Genomic DNA, 20,878 nt, shown 5'->3' on the forward strand with positions numbered 1-20,878 from the left:
ATAACCCTAAGTTTCTTTCGGTATTTCGCCGCCTAACTTAAGTCCCGTGTCGGGCTTGAACCGGCGGCATTTAGACCGGCGGCATCTCGTCCGGCGGTTTAATAACTACATCCCCATTGGACCATCAGAAAGCAAAGATTTCACTATCTCAGTCATGCTAAAATAAAATCTGTATTTCGTAATATTTGAATATGGCTTGGCATTTTCTGTGATCTGAAGAGAATGTGAGGGGGTCAGCTGAGAGTACCCCTTTCCCGTTAATGCACTGACCACAGGGGAAAGAGCTGGTTACGTACTGCACGACAAACGCAATTGTCATGGTGTCACTGCCATTTTCATAATGTTCGTGTATAATCCACCTTATAATGGAATAATATAGTGTAGTTAACAGTATTATTTATCCTTTATAAAGTGACAACACATTAAATCGTGCTGTACATTGAGGAATCTTGATACAAATAACAGTGACATGAAACTGAAGGTAAAGATAGCCCTGCCAAAATGAACTTACACTCTGTGCAGTAATGATATGTAAGATACCAGAGTAATAATTATCTATTGTTGCTGGTGGGGAAAGTGTATGTGTGTGTGGGTAGTGACAGAAGCATCATCAGCCACCAATTTTCAAGCTGCCATTGGCGACAGCCATCATTGTGTAGTTACTAGACGTGGTGTGTTTCAGTTGGAATGAAGAGAGGGTGGAAAGTGGATTTACAAAAGTTGTTATACAGTAGTCACTGTAGAAATATCAAAACAGGCAGCTGCTGGCAACCACATCTCTCCTTCACCATTCCTCTTAATTGAAAGCCTTTTCCCTTTTGTACTGCACGGACCGTCTTGTGGTTGTCCGCCAGCTCTGAATGGTTGTGTGCCTAGTGTATACGTTGAGGAACAGAGATGGCCACAGCAGCTCTCTGGAACCAGCAGCAGAACTGAGATAATCTTTTTAACAACCTTGTTCTTTGTGTGATGACTTGTCAGCCACTACCATACAATTCATACTTGCTCACTCTTTTGGGGGATAGTCTTCCAGCTACCGATAGTGTAGAAATTCCCTATCCTGCTGGCCAACAGTTAAGTAAACGGGTTGTGGGTCTTGGTGTCGCAATACGTAGCATCGCAGAGCCGGTAATCCTGGTAAAACATCACAGATGATGGGTCCACGATGATATGATTCACAGCATTTCGCCCCTCCCCCGTCCATTATCCTCTTTTCTAATCTCCAAGTTGGAGACTTGCCATTGTTGGCAAGTATGAAATATTTTGCCACAATTTTCTTAAAAGTTGACCTGTTGAATATTTTTGAGACTATGGTCTCAATCCTATTAGGTGCAAGTTGGGTCCTGCGAGCCGTTTTCACTGTGAACTCACTGTGAATTCCAAACTCGCATTGATTATCCAGAGGCAATTAGCTTTTTTTTTTTTGTGCGCATCCCTCTGAGCAGGTGAAAAGGTAGGGAAAATTGTCGGGGCACAGTGCAGAACCACTTGTACACCCCTCCCAATGAATAATCACACACTTGGAGAGGTTTAGATAGCACAATTTGGCCAATACAGACAGTTTTCAGCTGAATTTCTCTTAAAAACTCAGCAAATGATGTGGGACAGGTACGTGGAGGTGTAAATGCTGTGGGACAGGTATGGCGAGGTGTAAATGCTGTGGGACAGGTATGGCGAGGTGTAAATGCTGTGGGACAGGTATGGCGAGGTGTAAATGCTGTGGGACAGGTATGGCGAGGTGTAAATGCTGTGGGACAGGTATGGCGAGGTGTAAATGCTGTGGGACAGGTATGGCGAGGTGTTGTATTGATGGGAGAAGGATTTTGAACTTGCAGATGAGGTGTTTCAGTATTTTTATGCAAGTTGGTCAAAAGTTGAAAGTACTATCCAGACATTTTTCTATACCCCAAAATGTCGACGTCAGAATCCGAAGAAGTGTCTGTTAGAATCCGGGCGCCAGCTTCCCGACTGCTGACATCCTGATGGCAAGTATTAGTGTTAGGGGGAGGGTTAGGTTTAGGCTGCGGGGAGGTTTAGGAGTAGGGATAGTGTACTTACCAGGTAGGTGTCTGCATTCTAGCCCAGTCAGGTTGCGGGCGTTCCCGTACCCAACCCTATGGTCCTACTATCTCAGTAGTCACTTTTTGGGGTCCAGTATGATTTCCTCACTTTTTCATGCACTTCTCCCCAGTCGCACTTTGTAGCACCTTTGCTGAGACTATCGCGAATTGGCATTTTTTTGGATCTCGCATGTCTAAGGTGAGCGCATCTGTGCATGCTAATAGGATTGAGCCCTATAATTATGTGGGAGGACGAACACAGAGGTGATTTAACTATGTGCAGAATAACGTCTAGGGTGAGTGCACAAACCTCTGAATAATACTTGTAACCTATTTAATTTATAGTTGTCTCTTTTAGAACTGACTGTTTTACAAGAAATATTGATTCCCTGAATTAATTCTTCCCCTCTAAAAAAGTGAAAGGTCAAGGGAATGCTAGCGCTCGACAATGACATTTGTGCAGCTTCAGCAAAAAGCAGCCTACTGAAAACCACATGCCTTGCAGAGTCCTCATCTGGTCTCCTGATTGTCACATGCAATGTGTTACATACTGTACGTTTATATTATTTCCATTTAGATGCACTGTGGCAGTATAACACTCTATTAACCTTTTCCCTATTAAAACAGAAAAGGCTAGAAAGGAGTTGTCTTTCTTATGGCGCACTAAATTATTATTAAAATATAACTTTTATTTCTTTCCAATAAAATATACATTTTAACAGCGAAATATTAAAAATGCAACATCAAGAAAACAAACATTTGCGAATACAATATAATTAAATATAGAATGTCATCAAAACAAAAAGGGAATTTTACCAAGGCCTATAACCCCCCAGCAAGGAAAATGGACATATTAATCTCACTACCCACAAATTCTTTACAGATCTGTGCACGTAGCTGCTATATTTCAAATAAAAGATGCACACATTTTTATTTGATCTGTTTTGTACCATCTAATAATTGCGAAGTATATTCAAGTTGCGGACACAGGGCCTGATTCAGACCGGCTCGCGAGTCAATGGTGGCCCAGTGCGCATGCGCACGACGGAGCCGGCTCCATCGTGCGCATGCACGAGACCCGTATAGCGACGGGCAAACCGTCGCTCCGGGTCTTGTACCAAAGGTGGCGTGCTATCTATGTTGAGTGACAGCACGCCCCCTTTGGTGGGCGGGCCAGGGGAGTGGCTGCCCAAACGAAGGCGTTCCCATGTGATGTCAGTCCGAGAGATTTCGACTCTGTCAGAGCCGAAATCTCTCTGGGGCTCGCGGCAATGAGACCCTACCACAAGGGTCTCGTCGCAAGCGCGATGGTCTTGACCATCGCGACCATCTTCCTGGCCACTCGCTATAGCTGTGGGTGGTCACCCACAGCTATGCGAGCGGCCAGGAGGCCGCTCTAAAAAACAAGAAGGCCGGCCCTGATTCAGAGCGAGCGCTCTGTCAGAGCGTCCGGCTCTGAATCAGGGCCACAATACAGTGTTCAATTTCTTAATTCTTACCAGAATACAATACTAGGGAATATATAACATTACAATTGTAGAGTATACCTGGATACACATTATAGGTAAACTTGATGATAATGCTCAGAAGAGAAACACACAGTGGGACTTTTTTGTTTTAATCACATTCTTTAATTATATTCACAATTTTTTTGTTTTCTTATGTTAGTTTTAATATTTCGCTGTTAACATTTTATATTTTATTGGAAATAAATAAGTTCTATTTTGATAACTATTTAGTGCACCAAAAGAAAGACCACTCCTTTCTATCCTTTTCTGTTATAAATATTCTTATCAGTTGTTTAGTCAGCACCCCCGGCTCATTATAAATATTAAGACAACAGTGTCGTGTATATATAACTTGTTCACATGGGGTTTTTCACATATAATGAGATTAATACGAAGACTGGTGCCGTAGTCATCTTCTTTTGAATGAATATGAATAATAAAACAGGAAATTTGGATTTTTCTCTACAGAAATATAATACTGTGCTGGACAGATTTATTCAAATTTTGTGGGCCCATGTACATAGGAACTAATAGCATTAAAAGTAACTGACCAACAAATGATGGCTGTAAATGTTATGTATATTACAGTCCAAATGGCCAAAATATTACACAAATGCCAAACACATTACACAACATAGGGCCGAATTCAGTTAGCCTGCGGTAATAACCCATTAACAGGTGTAAATGTGACTTTTTATGGGAGATGCGAAATTGAAGCTTTTCAATTATAACGTGCGTTAATTCTCCATAGGAGTTAACGTGTCTTTTTTATTTTTTATTTTGGGACCTCCTGAGCAGGTGGAAAGTTGGGGAAAATCCCTATTTTAAGGTATAAATGTGGGGACTGGGTTCAGAACCACTGGCACACCCTCCTTAATGATTAGTCACTTAGAAGTTATTAGCTTACTTTAGCAAATAATGACATGTCATTTTTGGGTGGAAAATCTGCAAAATGCAGAATAATGCGTTACAAGATGTAGGACAGGTATAAGGGAGTGCTGTATGACTGGGACAGATTTTTTTTTTTTTTAAGATTGCAGGTGGTAGTTACAGGTGTTTTTTTAACACCTTTTTTAAAAGTGACTAAAAATGACACACATCTACTTACAGGCATTTTTATGCGCCCCAAATTCATCTAGATCAAAACACGTTCTTTCTATCATTTTTTTTTTTTTTACTGTCTTGAAAAATGTATATAACAGCCATTTGACTCATTTTAAGAACCACATATATTTTGCTATTGGCCACTTACAGACCTCTATATTAGTATAATTTTTTATTTTATTTTTAAGGGTACAGGCTCATTCCCCCATTTTCACACACACAACGCGGGTATTACCTGCAAAAATTAGTGTGATCGCCAGAATAAGCCTTTTTTAATTGAATTGCACGTTAAACAGGAGCACGCATACATGCGTTGCGTGAAATTACTGGCTGATATGCCTATTAAATTAACACGCGATAACAAACATTTTCATTGCTCCTAATTGATTTCGGGTCATAGTATACTTGCCTGCACTTAACACACACCCTTGATATTACTGCAGCAGCCAATGCCACATCACAAAATGCTTACCCTGCATGCGCTTTATTTAAATGTTCTTCCACAATTACCTTTCAGAATTGCTGAATTCAGTTACCATTACTGTGGCAAATGCCCCACTACCTTTTAGGAAATCCAGAGCAGTGCAGTAACTGAAATTTCTGATGAGTTACTAGCCATACTAGTAGCATTTAGCGACACTGTAAGATGTACTAAACCCTGGAGAGTGATAAACTACCAGCCACTCAGCTCCTAGCTGTCATGTTACAGACTGTGTTTGAAAAAATGACAGGAGCTGATTGGTTAGTACTTTATCATTCTCCAATTTATCACTTTCCAGAGCTTAGTACATCTGCCCATTTGTGAGAGAGCTAAACATATGGACTCTGTTAGTACATAGGCCCTGATTCAGAGCCGGACGCTCTGACCAGAGCGCTCGCTGTGAATTAGGGCCCTCCTCCATTAAAATGGAGCGTCCTCCTGGACGCTCGTATAGCTGTGGGTCACCACCCACAGCATATACGAGCATCCAACAAGATGGTCACGATGGTCTTGACCATCGGACTTGCGAGTGAAACCCTGTGGTTGGGTTTCTCAACCACAAGCCCTGGAGTGATTTTGGCTCTATCAGAGCCAAAATCACTCCCACTGACATCACTAGTGATGTCAGTGGGGCCGGCTTCAGACGGTAGGCGTTACCATGGGAACGCCTCCGTCTGGCAGGCACGCCCCTGGCACGCCCACCAAATGGGGCGTTCTGTCAATCAACATCGACAGCACGCCCCCTTTGGTGCGAGACCCGGAGCGATGGAAAGTCCTTCGCTCGCCGGGTCTCGCGCATGCGCACGACGGAGCTCCCTCCGTCGTGCGCATGCGCAGTGGGGACCATCGACCCACTTGCGAGCGTACTGCCGCTCGCGAGTGGCTCTGAATGACCCCCATAGTGTGTTGGAGATGAAGCTGCTGCCTAGATCACATCTCCAGGGTATTTGAACAGGGGACATTTCTTTGGGGAGTATTCAATTGGGATCGAGGATTTGTCTGCAACAATAATCACGCGGACCTCGTGCCCAATTGTGGAATACCGCGGGTATGCACACTCCCGATACCCGCTGTATTACATTTTTTTTAAATGCATGCTGGGTTTTCAGCACTGAAAACTCCATGGTGCGGAAATAAATAATAAAAAACCTACTTAACTCTCTGGTGGGTCCACCTGTCCTGGTCATCTCCCCTCCATGTTTGCACTGGGGAGGGGGCTGCTGAAAGACCAGGGGGCTACTGGGAGGGGAGATGCCTGCTGGGAGATGTAGTTCTCCCTGCTGTTACCTCAGAGTGGGGCTCTCGCACACACACAGGGGTCACACAGACCCTCACACATACTTACATTCACACAACACACTTAAGCTGGGTACACACTGGCAGATATATTGGCCGATCAATCGGGTGCCCGTTGGTAAAGTGTTTACCAGCGACATGTCTGTTCAGACATATCACGTCGGCACTGCTGCACAGCCGATAGCCGATATAATAAATCGGGCAGTGTGTACGGGCAGCAGAGGCCACGGGGAGGGGGACGGGACATGCCCCCCGGCCAGTGGGACCAGTGGCCAGAGACAGATGATGGTCGTTCAGGGTGTATGAATGACCATAATCTGCAGATATCTGTTCAGTGTGTACCCAGCTTTACACACACCGCTGTTGCAGAAGACCGGGTCTCGTCGCTGGAGGGAGAAGACAGCGCTTCAGAAGGAGTATTTACTGACTAATTAAGCAGTATCCAGCCCTGATGTAAAAGGTGATGTTTTTTTACATGGGTTATCAGACAGATCTGACTAACAAGTCAAATAAGAATTGAATGCAATCTTTGTTAACGCAATAAATTCCTGGTTGTTCACATTTAAGTTTATTAGACCTAGGGAAACCTTTTGAATAAGGGTTGTGTGGATACAAAAGTACATTTCTATTATCAGAAGTAACATGATGACTTACCCAGATAAGTGTGTCTAGGAAGAAATCTAGTGTTACTTGTTGTGAATTTATGTTGCCTTTGTATTTGCAACATTTGAGACATCATTTTCCTATATTGTATCTTTTTTAAGACTAACAAATATTTATTTGGCAATATTTCTTGGACATACTACATTTGATGAAGCAAAACCAGAGATGGCATTGTAAAGGAAAGTTGGGATTATAAGAGAGCAAAAAACAGACTTTTGCGTATGGGATGGGGCGAGAAGGAATATGGACTCCCCCCGCCCCATAGTTGTCAAGTAATCAGAGCAACGTAAAATATTTCACTTTCTAGTGTCCCCCTTAAGCTTTGCACTATGCCTCTGATTCATTTGCACTGCACAAGTCCCTGGGGTCGAAACTGGATTAATTTATAATAATTTTTTTTTTCCTTAAGCGGCCCATACACTGTGCGATATGCACTATGTATGACGACGGCCGATCCGATGCCTGACAAATCGGACAGTCCCCACACATGGAGCGAAGTGATGGCCGACCGCCCAATATGCCGGCACCTCCCTCCCTCATCCGCATAGCGCAACATGGGGTCGTACATCGCATCCCCTGATCGAGTGAATTTTCCGTAAGATCTGGGGATGCGATCTACGACCTCATGGGATGGCTCACGGGATGATATCCTGCCCATACGTGGTACGATATAGCAGCTATATATAGTGCCAATCCATTGGATCGGCTACTATATCGCACAGTGTATGGCCGGCATTAGTCAAAATGCAAATGTAATTTTGTGAAACAGCGCTAATGTGTATTGCAATGTCTTTCAGTAATGGTATTGTCGTGATCCCTACTATTTTCTCTTTGTTTATTATTTAATACCATAATTTCTCCTTCATCCACTAGGGGACACTGGAGTCTACACTGGGGTATAGACCATACTTAAAGACTTCTGTGATTCCCTTCCCGGGAGAAGCCGATGGGTAGTGTTTGGGACGAATTGATTGCGTCATTAAGCCCCCATTGAAGCGCGTCATAAGAACCCGCCGCCTACGCATGGACCCGCAGATCCCGGCAATATTCTCCCCATTCTGCCTACTTCACTAGGAAGTGGGCAGAATGTGGGAGAAGTGCATACACTTCCGGGGGTGTGGGGGGTTACCCGAGAAATCATGAGCCTCCCACAGGTCCCAGGAGGTTAGGAAAGTATGGTATAGACTGGTGATGAGTGGAGCTTGGCACTTTAATGTTTTTACAAATTCAAGTTGGCTCCTCCCCCCTCTATACCACATTGGCCTCTGTTTTAGATTAGTGTCCAAGGGAGTTGGGTGCTTGTAGTGCTGTCTCCAGTCCTTCTTTACTTTTTACATTTTTATTTATTTTTCTTCAACTTCACTGAAGATCCACAGGCAGACTGCAAGCCTGCACCATGGGAGACACAGGAGGGATCCGCCACGGCTTACTGTGGCCAGTGTCTGGGTTCCTGGCCACAAGGTCATTGGATCTTGTGTGCCCCCGGTGCACCGGCTGCTGGTAGCGTTAAGTAAATCCCACCCCTCTTGGTTAGCAAGAGGGGTGGGATCAATTAGGTGTGGGTACCCCTAGCCCATAGAGAGCAGTGCTAACATCGGCAGTGGCGCAGCACTCACAGTATAACTCGCTGTGACCCTATAACAATGCACCTTTAATGTGCCAAACATCAATTAAAAATTGCTGCAGCTACCTGGCTGGGGACGGGGCTTAGCAATGGCGCCACAAGTCCCGCACCTCCACTCGGATGGCTGCGCCAGGACCTCACACTAAGGTTTGGGGCGTCCCATTAGGCCAGCCATCCTTACAGCCCTGTAAGGGACCGGTCGTCTTCTCCACCTTGGTGCGCTTCCTCAAGTAGACACACGCCATTTCCTGCACACTGAGCTTTCCAGTGACCCCTGCAGCCAGATCCTCTTAATGAGTCGTGAGTATTACACTGTGGGGTTTTGTGTTAGGGTGCGGGACATAGCCGATGCTAATGCTGTGGGAAAGAACACTGCAGGCAGCAGCTGAATCTCTGCTCTTATTGCTGCCCATCATTTAGTCTCCTGCCTCATACCAGGGGATTTTCTGTGAGCTACAATGGGATTACTGTATTATATATACATTAGTTGTGTGCATCTACTGTAATAGCCAGCTTGGTGATTTTTTTTTTTTTTTTTTTTTTAGTTCCCTTCTTCTGGGCTGCAAATTGTTGTCGTCCCCCATCATGTGTAATGCCGGGGGAACACTGGCCAACATATCGTGTCCGCGTCGGCGGGTGTGTACCAGTAAAATGTCTATTCAACCATGGTGTGATATGGGAACACTTCACACAAGTAATCATCTTTGTGAGTGTATAAGGTAGCACGGTTGCTCACATTTACAGGGGTAGGTTTATGTTGCAGTAATGTAGATATTTATATGCTAATTTCCCTAATCCTCCTACAGGTTTCATGACCATTTTCTGACACCTGCTGTAACTAGAGCATCTTTTAGTCCCTGCCCCCCCTCTCTCTCCCTCCTTTGTTACATGTCTTTCTTGCGGGAGTGTTTATAATATGTCATTTAAATGGGTGTGGTGGTGTTTGGTTTCGCTATGTTTTTTTCGTTGCGAGTGCTACAGTATTATGTTTTGTACAGTACTGCTGGGCCTGGCTATTTCTCTTGGCAGATAGGTTGGCTGTACATCGCTTTTGGGTTTTTTATATATGTATCTAGGTACAGTTTACATTTTAAATTTACACGAGTATTCTCAGGTTAATGGACTTGAAAGCCTTGGTCTGTCTCCTCATCCCGTTATCCCTTAGCCTGAGAATTCACTTTCTCTTCCCAAGGGAGTAGATAATGATTTTCTAGTTATGTGCGCTGTTGTTGTTCTGTGAATCATAGCCTGTGGTCTATTAGTAACCATACATGTCTCCCTGACACCTATGTTAGTTTTGCAATAACACCTCTCTTAGTTTTCTACACAGGGCTCATTGTCTGCTGGAGCAGCTCCAGTACACAGACCAGGATGTAGAGAGTTGGGTCTCTGAGCTACTGCGGCAAGACCTTGGTACTCTACCTACCTGAAGATACTTGTGTCTGAAACGTTCAACACAGGTCTGCTTATCTACAAGGTGACCAGGTGACTTTTGGTCGGTTACTTGTTGGGGCTTCCTCACTCTTGCCACAGAATCTGTTTTGGTTCCCTTCAGGAACTAAGTTTCGGATCAGGCAACCAGTGTAGGCTGCATTCTAGCCTCACATTTGGAAGCTCTACATCACTTGGTGTGAACACCATGTTTTCTCATCTACCTCCTTCCGTCTGTTCCGTCTTCTCTTCTACAGACGGGAGCGTATACTGGTTTTCGCTTAGGCGCGCTCAGGATGCAGATTGCTGTTTTTGTCCATTTTCTTTTAGCTTCACTTGGCCCTGCTACTAGGTTTACAAATTTTCTGCAGGGAGTTTTTAGGGCCCAGTCATTATTAAGGTCTCTAACTGCCCCATGGGATCTCATACTTGGGTTGACTTTCCTTCAATCAGGATGTGTTTGAGACCCTAGACTTGGTGAATCTCCACTATCATCCTGGAAGTCAGTTTTGTTTTAGCTCGGTGGGTGTCAGAGCTTTCATGAGTCGGGCTGGGGTTCGCATGCAGCTGGCCGTTTGGCCAATGCTGGTCCCTGCTTTCCTCATAATTCAACCTATTGTGGTTTTCTGTTTTGTTGGCTGACAATGCATCTTCACGGTGGTTAGAGCTTTCGAGTTTTTCTCTTACTATTTCAGGCACAAAATTCCTTCTTGTTTGTGCTTTATCATGCCCCCAGACGGTTCTGGCCTGTTTCCAGACGACCCTTCCAGGTGCATCCATCTGGTTATTTGCCGGAATTATGTGGCCTTTTGTTTTCCGTGGGGACCTCTTAAGCTGCAAGGCATTGAGCTTCATCACCTTTGTTGTGTGGCTACTTGGTCCGCAGGTCATGCTTGCTGTTATGTTCAATTGGTACGTTGTTTCCTTTGCTACAAATAACTCAGGATTTGGTTGTAGGGTTCTGCAGGTTCTCGGCGCCTTATCACACGGGAGGTCAGCTGTGGGATGTCCCCTGTGTATACTCCAGTGTCCCCTAGTGGATGAAGGATCCCCTAGTGGATGAAGGAGAAAATAGGATTTTAGTACTTACTGATAAATCTGTTTCTCAGATTCCAAATGTTACACTGGACGATCCCCTCCCAAAGCTGTTCCTTGCTGCAGTGTTTTCTGGTAGGTTTAAAGCTTCGTCTTGGTTATCTGCGGTGTGTTGCTTTGTTGTAGCCTTTATTTGCTGTTTCGGTTCTTGGACTTTTCTTGGTTTGTTACTCCTCCTCCTTTTCTCTCCTTCCTCTCCATCTCCGCTCGGGCTTGGTTAATCTTAACGGAGGCCAGTTGTGTATAGAGGAGCCAACTTCAATTCTTAGTGCCAGGCTCCACTCATCACCCGTCTATACCCCAGTGTATACTCCAGTGTCCCCTATGGAATCTGAGAAAAGGATTCAACGGTAAGTACCAACATCCTATATTTTTTTTTAATAAAAGAAACTTGTATTTACTTTATTGTTTGCAATGTTTTTTTAAAATATACATTAAAACTGAAACATATTTTTTTAAGAAAACAAAGTAACTATAAAAAAAAATAAAAAAAAATGTGGATTATAAAATAAAAATTTCTGTATGTAACATTGTATGTTTTATCATAGGTATCTGCCCAGCACTGTGTCTGGTATGGACAATGTGGAAAAGTGCCACCAGAAATGCGATACAACTGTGAATATCTTGGACCCCCAATACCCTTACCGGAGGAAGGGCATGAGCTACTTCAGGTAAACTGCTAGATCTTGATGTAAGATAGTAAATGCTGCCAATCGCGTAACAAATTTGTTTGTTGTAGACCAAATTGCTGTGAATATTGGCTCATATGATGCAGAATAGAGTAGAAAACCACACGATTGGTACAAATTATGTGTAATCACAATCGCCGCACCCAATAATCTAATCATCACAGAGCTCTTATAGTATAAGTTTATGGGAGGTGCTCCCCAGTATAATCCATTGTTGGAACTCAAAGGAAGGAAGAAATTTTGTTCTCTTGTGGGGAACTCGCCTTATGCAGTGATATTAGTTAAAATAAAAGTTTTTTTTATTATTATTATCAATTAAAACTGTGAGTTCTAAAACCCTGAAGTGATGTACACAATGGTACGAGAAATCCAAAAAATGTCTGTTAAATGACGGTTATAGTGACCTTATTCAGATATGCAATTTTTTCCCTTATAGAATCTGTAACTATGGGGGGAATTTAATTGTTTTATCACACCCTAACACGTCTAAATTGATGGAAGATTGGAGTGCGAGATTCAGTTATTTTTAGGCGCCCATGCATATCGACAAATAGACACTATTTAGCCTCGTAAAAAGGCTAAGCTCGTCTAAACTCCTGCTCTTGGTGCCCAAACTCCCGACTTATCGCACATTTCTGCTCTCCTGTCCTTGGGTGAAAGCAATTGAATTTCCCTATATGACTTAGGAAGTAATATCGCCCTCAATTGAAAAATAGTGTGTTAGCCTATTACATATAGCTCTCAAATATATTTTACCTCTTGTTCCTACACTGAAGCTGGGTACACACTGAGACTATGTCGGCACGATATGTTGTTTCCGTCCAAATCTGAACAACATATCGACCACATCGCTCAGTGTGTATGGCCAATATGCGCACTCCTACTTGCAACATCGTCCAGTCGGCTGTGCTGCACGTCCAACCGGACTATATCGCAAGTGGCCCCGTTGCAGTAATGAAGGACGAAACAAGGTATCGGTCCGTCGTTCATTACCTCGGTTTGATGTTTACCCAGGATGCGATATGACGGGCCGACATAATGGCTGGGTACACATCGCTCAGTGTGTACCCAGCTTAAGATGATTTTACCAACCTCACTGGTATTTTAGAGTTCAGGCATTATTGTTATCGACACTGTTCTTTGGCTTAATACCATAAATTACCAAGTTTGTGGAACTATTTGTTTTTTAAAACGCACGATCATACACCATTGCCACTATGCAGTGGAGAATCATCACAATATCTCATAGTAAGTGTCACATAAAATCCAGAGCGATATAATTTCAATATCAATAACACCTAAATATTTTAGGCTAAGATACATTTTTATCATAATAGATTAGTTTGTGCCCTTTCTGTGGACCCCTTTTTTTATTAAATACTTGAACCACACATTCCAACATTAGTTTAATTTGCTTTCTTATTTTGCAGCAATTGTGTCCATCCTTAGACTATGGCAATGTCAGTTTGTGCTGCGATGTGCAACAGCTCAATACTTTGAAAAACAACCTACAGCTCCCCTTGCAGTTCCTGTCCAGGTATGTGGAACCTGTTTTGTATGTTGTGCTCGATGGTCTTGGTAATTGTTATTAATGGAAGCGACAGCATGTAGTGAAGAACCAGTGATCTGTTGTGGTGGCATCCTAAGGCACTGTACCCTCAGTCTACTAAGAGTCCTTGCTTGATTGACATCCTGTCATATTCTAAGCTTTTACGGTCACTCACACATTCTTTGTTTGTGTGTGTTTTATTGGTTATACTGATTGTATGAAGAGTTTCTGGATTAAATTGTAGACATACAATAATTGGGTTTAAGTCATGAGATATAGACCTACTGAGCCTATTCTCGTAATACTGTACAATTGTAGTGAATGTTTTAACGAAGCTTAGTAGAATCTTTATACAACAAGTAGTTCTTCTTCAGGGTCCATAGGGATCCACATGGGGTGTAGGTGGTTGGAGCTAACTGGGCACCAAACAGTTAAAGCTTTAGCTCCCAGGATACCCCAGGCCCCCTCCACATATACCCCGTCCTCAGCCAAAGGCAGATCAGTTTGAGTTTGGTGTCGGCAGGATTCGGTTGCACCTTTAGACAAGGGGACTGCATTAGGCAGCCCCAAGCTTTATTTTTAATTTCTTAGTTTTTGTTTTTTTCTCTTCAGAGCAAGCAGCACTGGGCGTCCTACTGGGCGCCTGTGCGGCTGCTCCAACAACCTCTGCCGGTGCCGCAATACTGCTGAGCGGTCCAGTGATTACGGCGGGCGCCAACAGGGCTTAGCTAGCCGCTCCATTGGCTGCAGCCGGATAAACGGCGAGACCAGGCAGGTCAATTCCCCGCTTGCGGGCAATTGTGTTTTATGCAGTCCTTACCTCCAGCTATGGAGACGAGTCGGAGGACACTGCAGTTGGGCGTCCTGTTCACCCGCACTGCTGCAGCACTGAGGATTTAGGCTCTCCCTTGGTAGCTCCTCCCCCAGCCCAGAGCCCGATACCTCACAAGAGGTTTCCTGCCTCTGAGCTGTTCCTCCTCCTCCCACTGTGAGACGCTCAGCAGCTATTGCGCACAGCAGTGCTGGAGCTACAGGTCTCAAGAGAATCGGGTCTGGTCTCCCTGTATACCTCTCTCTGGAGCCAGGTTATACAGCGCTCAATCCTACTAGCCTAATATTGATTAGTTGACTACTCAACTGAGTAGTTGATTCAGTGCCCATTGCACGTATTTTTATATGCATTGTGTGTGACTTGTGCTAGCTCTACTGTTGTGATATACTGTTTTAAACTTTGACTGTCAGTTATATCTATCTCTGCTGCTCTGTCTTAACCCTCAACTACCAGGTGTATAGGGGTTCATTATTACTTCATATTTACTTGTATGTGTGAAGGGTGTCACATTGCATTACTAGCTATACACTGGTATTGGGCTGCTGGCTGGCTGGCTGGTTATTACTATGTTTTCTAAAGGCAAGGGTAAAGAGGAGCCTGCAGCTCCTGTGCTAGTTATTTGCAGATCTTGTTCAGCGGGCTCGTTCCCTCAGGATTCCGTGCAGGATGGTCTGTGTGCTATTTGTTATGTACCACCTCTCCAGCCCACCGTACCAGCCCCTGTCCAGGAGCCACCTTGGGTGTCCTCCTTATCCCAGGTTATGACGCAGCTAGTGAACCGCTTGGCAGCCCACACACTGCCTCCCACCATGGGATACCCACAGCTATTAGTCTACTATGTCGATACCCCCTATGCATCCTCCTTGGATGGATATCTTTGCCCACTCAGTTCAGAATATGGCTCAAACGTCTGCTGCCTATCAGCAAATGTTACAGGCGGACCGACAGTTAGCCGCCAAAGCACATAGGCGGACTGTATCTTCCTCTCAGTCCACCCATCTTTCGGATTCTGACACATCATCTGAGGAGGCAGATGATGCATAAGGTTCTCTTCCCGGGTCGCCCTCGGGGCGAGGAGGACAGTCATTCAACAGTGGATGTCCCTTCTTTAGTGAGGACGGTTAAACCGATCCTGAATATAGAGGATGATGAACCGGCCCCTAAGCCTAAAACCCTGATGTTTAAACGTCAAAATGTGGTTAAGGCTGAAATCCCTCAATCAGACCAGCTCACTGAGCTCATGGGGGAAGCTTGGGGTAATCTGGGCAATCTGTTCCATGTCCCAAAAAGTTTTGCGTCTATTTACCCTCTCCCTACTGCTAAGTGTACGAAGTGGGTAGTCCCTCCTACTGTTAATGCGCATGCGGCACGCTTAGTGAGAAGCTCTATGCTGCTTTTAACGTCTACATCTTCCCTTAAGGTTGCTAAGGATAGAAAACTGGAAACTTGTCTCAAGTCCGTCTACTCGCTTTCTGGCGCTATTACTCGTCCGGCTATGGCCGCGGCCTGGGTAGCTAAAGCTATCGAAGGATGGACAGAGGCACTGGAAGACAGCCTGCCATCAGACACTACCAGGGAACAACTGGCCTACATCTCCCATATTCAGGAAGCTGCGTTGGATGTTTGATTCCTTGCCTCTAAGCCATCTGCGACCTTTGTAGTCGTCCGCCGGGTCTTTTTGCTATGATCCTGGAAAGCGGACACTGAATCCAAGAAGGCCCTCGAAACCTTACCCTTCTCTGGAGACAGGCTGTTCGGCGCACAGTTGGACAAAATCGTGGCTACAGTTTCAGCCTCAAAATCTGCCTTTCTGCCATCAGCAGCTGCCCCTAAGCCTAGGCTGTCCTCTTTCAGTCTTTTTGTCCCCCCAGGGTAAGGTAAAAGGACCGTCCATTCGTAGGCAGCCTAGTTCTCACAAGACCAACAAGCCACGATCCAAGCAGTTTTGGTCGGCCAGACATCCAGCTTCCAAATCTGATAACTCACTCTCTGCCTGATAGGACGGGCCTCCCCCTGGGGGATCCCAGGGTGGGAGGCCGACTTCTTTGATTTGCCGACTCTTGGCGTCAAACAACAACAGACACCTGGGTCTGAGAAGGGGTCTCTCAGGGGTATGCTCTCACCTTCCTGAGGCGTCCTCCCCAGTAATTCTTTGTACAGGTCCCTTATCAGACCCCATCAAGCCACTGGCACTCCACAAAGCCATTCACTCCTTGGTACATTCAGGTGTGATTAAGAACTGGTTTTTATTCCACTTTTTTAGGTTCAGAAGCCGAACGGGTCTCAAAGGCCTATTCTGAATCTCAAATCCCGCAACAAATTTATGCGAGTGCCCAAGTTCCGCATGGAAACTCTACGATCAATTGTCCCTGCAATGAAGCCTGGGAATTTCAAGGTTTCTGTGGACATTCAGGATGCATACCTGCATGTGCCCATTACTCCAACCCACCAACTGTTCCTACGGTTTGCTGTTCTGCAGCAACATTACCAGTTTCGGGCGGTGCCCTTTCGTCTATCAACGGCCCCTCTGGTTTTTTCCAAAATAATTGCAGTTTTGGCGGCCCACCTCAGGCGCCAGGAAGTCCGAATCCTGCCATACCTAGACGGCCTCTTAATATTGGCACATTCACTGGCTGTGTTACAATGCCATCTCCAGCTGACCATTGCCTGCCTGCAAGCACACTGCTGTCTCATCAATTGGAAAAAGTTCTCCCTCTCTCTGACACAGAGGATGGCACATCTGGGTGCACTCCTGGATTCTTGAATACAAATAATCTTTCTGCTAGCAAACACAATTTTGGCACTACACTTGCGTACACGCAACTTGCTCCGCATCGAAGGGTATCCATTCACTCAGCAATGCAGGTTCTGGGATCCATGGTATCTACCTTCGATCTGGTGGAATACGCACAGTTCCACTCCAGGCCCCTTCAACAGCGGATTCTTTCGCGGTGGAACGGGCAATATAATCTGATCCGATCCCAGACGATCCTCCGGAGGTCAGGCTTTCCTTCTAATGATTGCAGATGTCCTATCTGGACAAGGGTCGCCCCTTCTGAATTCCAAATTGTTTACTTCGCTCTACAGATGCCAGCCTTCGCAAATGGGGCGCTGTAACCGGTCATCTTACCTTTCAGGGTCGGTGGACAATCCAGGAAAGTCGCCAGCCCATAAACATTCTGGAGCTTAGAGCAATGTGCAGAGCGCTCAATCTGGCACGAGATCTTCTCTGGGGCAAGCCGGTCCAAATCCAATCCTACAACGCGACTGCGGTAGCCTACCTCTACCATCAAAGAGTCTCGCAAAGTCGGGCAGCCATGCGGCAAGTAGCACTCATCCTGGTCTGGGCTGTACATCATCTCCTGCCAATCTCGGCAGTGTTCATTCCCGGAGTTCTCAATTGGGAAGCGGACTTCCTAAGCCGTCAGGTGGTACATGCTGGAGAATGGGTTGTACACTCGGATGTCTTTCAACTCATGGTGGACAAATGGGGCCTACCAGGTGTAGACCTCATGGCCTCGTGTTACAGCCATAAGGTCCCCCAGGTACTGGTCCAGGATCAGAGACCCCTCAGCAGCTTTCGTGGATGCTCTGGCAGTGAGCAGTGAGGTGGGACTTCCTCCGATTTCCCTCCCCCACAGGGTTCTCCAAAAATTCAAACAAGAAGGCTGCACAGTGATACTGATAGCTCCAGCCTGGCCCAGGCGCCATTGGTTTACCGACCTATGTAGTTTCTCCATAGACACTCCTTTTCCACTTCCTCTACGGCTGGATCTATTAGCGCAAGGTCCTTACCTGTACCCGGACCTACCTAGTCTGTCTTTGACGGTGTGGCTCTTGAGTCATTCCTCTTAAAGGCCAAGGGTTTCTCTCGCTCTGTCGCCCAGACCATGCTCAGGGTGCGTAAGCCTTCCTCAGCCTGCATCTATTACAGAGTTTGGTACTCTTACTTTCAATTATGCTCCCCCAGAAACTATGACCCCACGGTTTTTAGAGTTTCCCGGGTGCTTGCCTTTCTCCAGGCTGGGTTAGACCTTTGCTTCCGCCTGGCCTCCCTTAGAGTTCAGGTTTCTGCACTGTCAGTTTGGTTCCAGCATAGGATCGCTCCCCTGTCTGATGCTAAAATGTTTTTCAGGGTGTTCTTCACCTTCTACCTCCTTTTTGTTTCTCCGGTAGCCTCATGGGATTTGTCCTTGGTTCTCCTGGCTCTACAGGCTTCCCCTTTTGAACCTCTGGACTTAGTACACCTCAAGTGGCTGACGACGAAGATGGTCTTTCTCCTCGCTATCTCCTTTGCCCACAGGGTATCTGATTTGGCAGCGCTCTTCTGTCGCTCCCCCTTCTTGATCTTTCATCCAGACAGAGCTATCCTTTGTACCTGGGCTGGTTACCTCTCTAAAGTGGTATCCCGGTTCCATTTGAATGAAGAGATTGTGGGTCCGGCCTACCAGTCCTTGGATCTCTCTGCAGGTGAACCCTCCCTGGATGTGGTTCGTGCTTTTCAGATCTACGTGGATCGTACCAACTACGTTAGTTAATCAGATTCTCTTTGTGTTGTATGGCTTTCACAAGCGAGGCTGGCCAGCTAACAAACAGACTCTGGCTCGATAGCTCCGCATGACAATCTCTCAGTCCTACACGCAAGCTGACCTTCCAATTCCAAACAGGGTTACAGCACATTCTACTCGGTCTGTGGGACCTTCATGGGCGGTTCGACGTTGCGCTTCTGCTGAACAATTCTTAGCTTTAGGACATCCCCATGGTATCCCTGTGGATCCCTATGGACCCTGAAGAAGAAGGAAGAAAATTAGACTTACCTTTTTTTTTTTTCTTCAAGGTCCACAGGGCTCCCACCCTGACACATCTGGCTTCATTGGGTACTTTCCTCTTGGTCACTGATTCTCTCATCTTCTGTGAGTGTTTCTCGTGTGTACTGTTCTTCTTTCTCCTCTTTCCTGCTCCTGCCTTGGGCTTGTTCACAAAACGGATCTGCCTTTTGGCTGGGGGCAGGGTATTTGTAGAGGAGGCCCGGGGCATCCTGGGAGCTAAAGCTTTAATTGTTTTGTGCCCGGTTAGCTCTAACCACCTACACCCCATGGTATCCCTGTGGACCCAATGGACCTCGAAGAAAGAGTTAACAAAGTAAGTCTACCATAACTCTTATTTTTGTCAGTAGATAAATATGAATTGCAGCATACTTTAGTCATATCTAGGGAGATGTCTGAGAATATAATAGATATGTAGAGGTGCTTTACACCTAGTAAGTATTGTAGTGAAATGTGCAGAATATATACATCCCCAAGACCAATGCACCAGCTATACCTAATAATTCTACAGCAGCTACACCTAATAATTGTGTCCTCTAACACAAGTAAAGCTGCACAGAATTATTGCAATATAGGTATTAAATACAGTCTATACCTATATTGTCATCAAACTGACTTGGTGGGTACAGGGGTTTTTGGACAACTGTCATTAATGTGTGCCAGGGTTTCAAATAAACGTGAATATTCATCAACCATCTGGATATCTATCTGTCTTTGTCTTTGCAGGTGCCCTTCTTGTTTTTATAATTTAATGACTTTGTTTTGTGAGCTGACCTGCAGCCCTCGCCAGTCAGAGTTTCTAAATGTTACCGAAACCATCGACTACATCAGCCCAGAGCCACACAAAGGAAACAAAAGCATTGTAGCTATGGATTGTTTCATTGGACAAAGCTTTGCAGATGGCAAGTAATCTTAATGGAGATTGTGCACATTCCCGGTCCTGTTAATAAGAGGCTATGGGCTAACTCAGAGGTAGATGAACAATTTGCCGCGGTGCAGAAACTATTGCTGAGCAATCCGCGCAATCCGTATTGCTCTACACGGGGTGTAAAGTCTTGCGTGATGTGCATACTTACTGGACCACTCCTTCTTTACACTGGGTTTTAGAGTTGGGCTTTGGTTAAATGAATGTGAATATCTTGAATTTGGCTTTTTTTTTTTATTGTTTTTAAATATTGCTAATGGTGCATTTCCATCTATTTAAAACAAATTCACTCTCATATCTGATGCTTCCTCTGTTAAAAATTGTTGATGTTGGTTTTTATATTTGTTTGCGAACTATGCATGACATTTCTGGGTACACGCTATACGATCCATCGTACCACCGTGGATCGGAATGATCTATATCGTACAATGTATTGTGTGAACGCTCGAGCTGTCGTTGACCGCATCATCCCATCAGCTGTTCTGCACGGCAGATGGGACGATGCAATGAACGACACTGTGCTGTTGCATGCAGCATGTAACGATACATCGCGCCATCGTACGCTGGATTGTGCAGTGTGTACAGCACGCGCAATGTATCGTTACATTGCATTGCACTGTCGATGGGTCGCACCATCGTATGGTGTTTACCCAGCTTATGTCCACATGCCCATCTTTTGTGCTGCCTTTTTTGATCGGTGTAGAACTGAATGTGAGTTACTATGTTTGGAATATTCTTGGTCATGTGCAGTACACTCTTCAGTCCATATTTTTTTTTCTTTTTCTATGAAGACGG

At 45.2% G+C, this 20,878-nt stretch overlaps 1 protein-coding gene across 1 annotated transcript in view; it reads left to right on the forward strand.

Annotated features, from left to right (window-relative positions):
* Positions 1 to 20,878, forward strand: part of NPC1 (NPC intracellular cholesterol transporter 1) — a 92,692-nt gene that overhangs the window by 18,150 nt on the left and 53,664 nt on the right. The window contains exons 2-4 of the mRNA XM_088469609.1: positions 11,811 to 11,933; positions 13,382 to 13,488; positions 19,885 to 20,060. Coding sequence (XP_088325735.1) covers positions 11,811 to 11,933; positions 13,382 to 13,488; positions 19,885 to 20,060 — 406 coding nt within the window. The remainder of the gene's footprint in view (positions 1 to 11,810; positions 11,934 to 13,381; positions 13,489 to 19,884; positions 20,061 to 20,878) is intronic.

Source organism: Taudactylus pleione, unplaced genomic scaffold (assembly GCF_031769625.1).
Source record: "Taudactylus pleione unplaced genomic scaffold, aTauple2 ptg000093l, whole genome shotgun sequence".
Taxonomy (NCBI): Eukaryota; Metazoa; Chordata; class Amphibia; order Anura; family Myobatrachidae; genus Taudactylus; species Taudactylus pleione.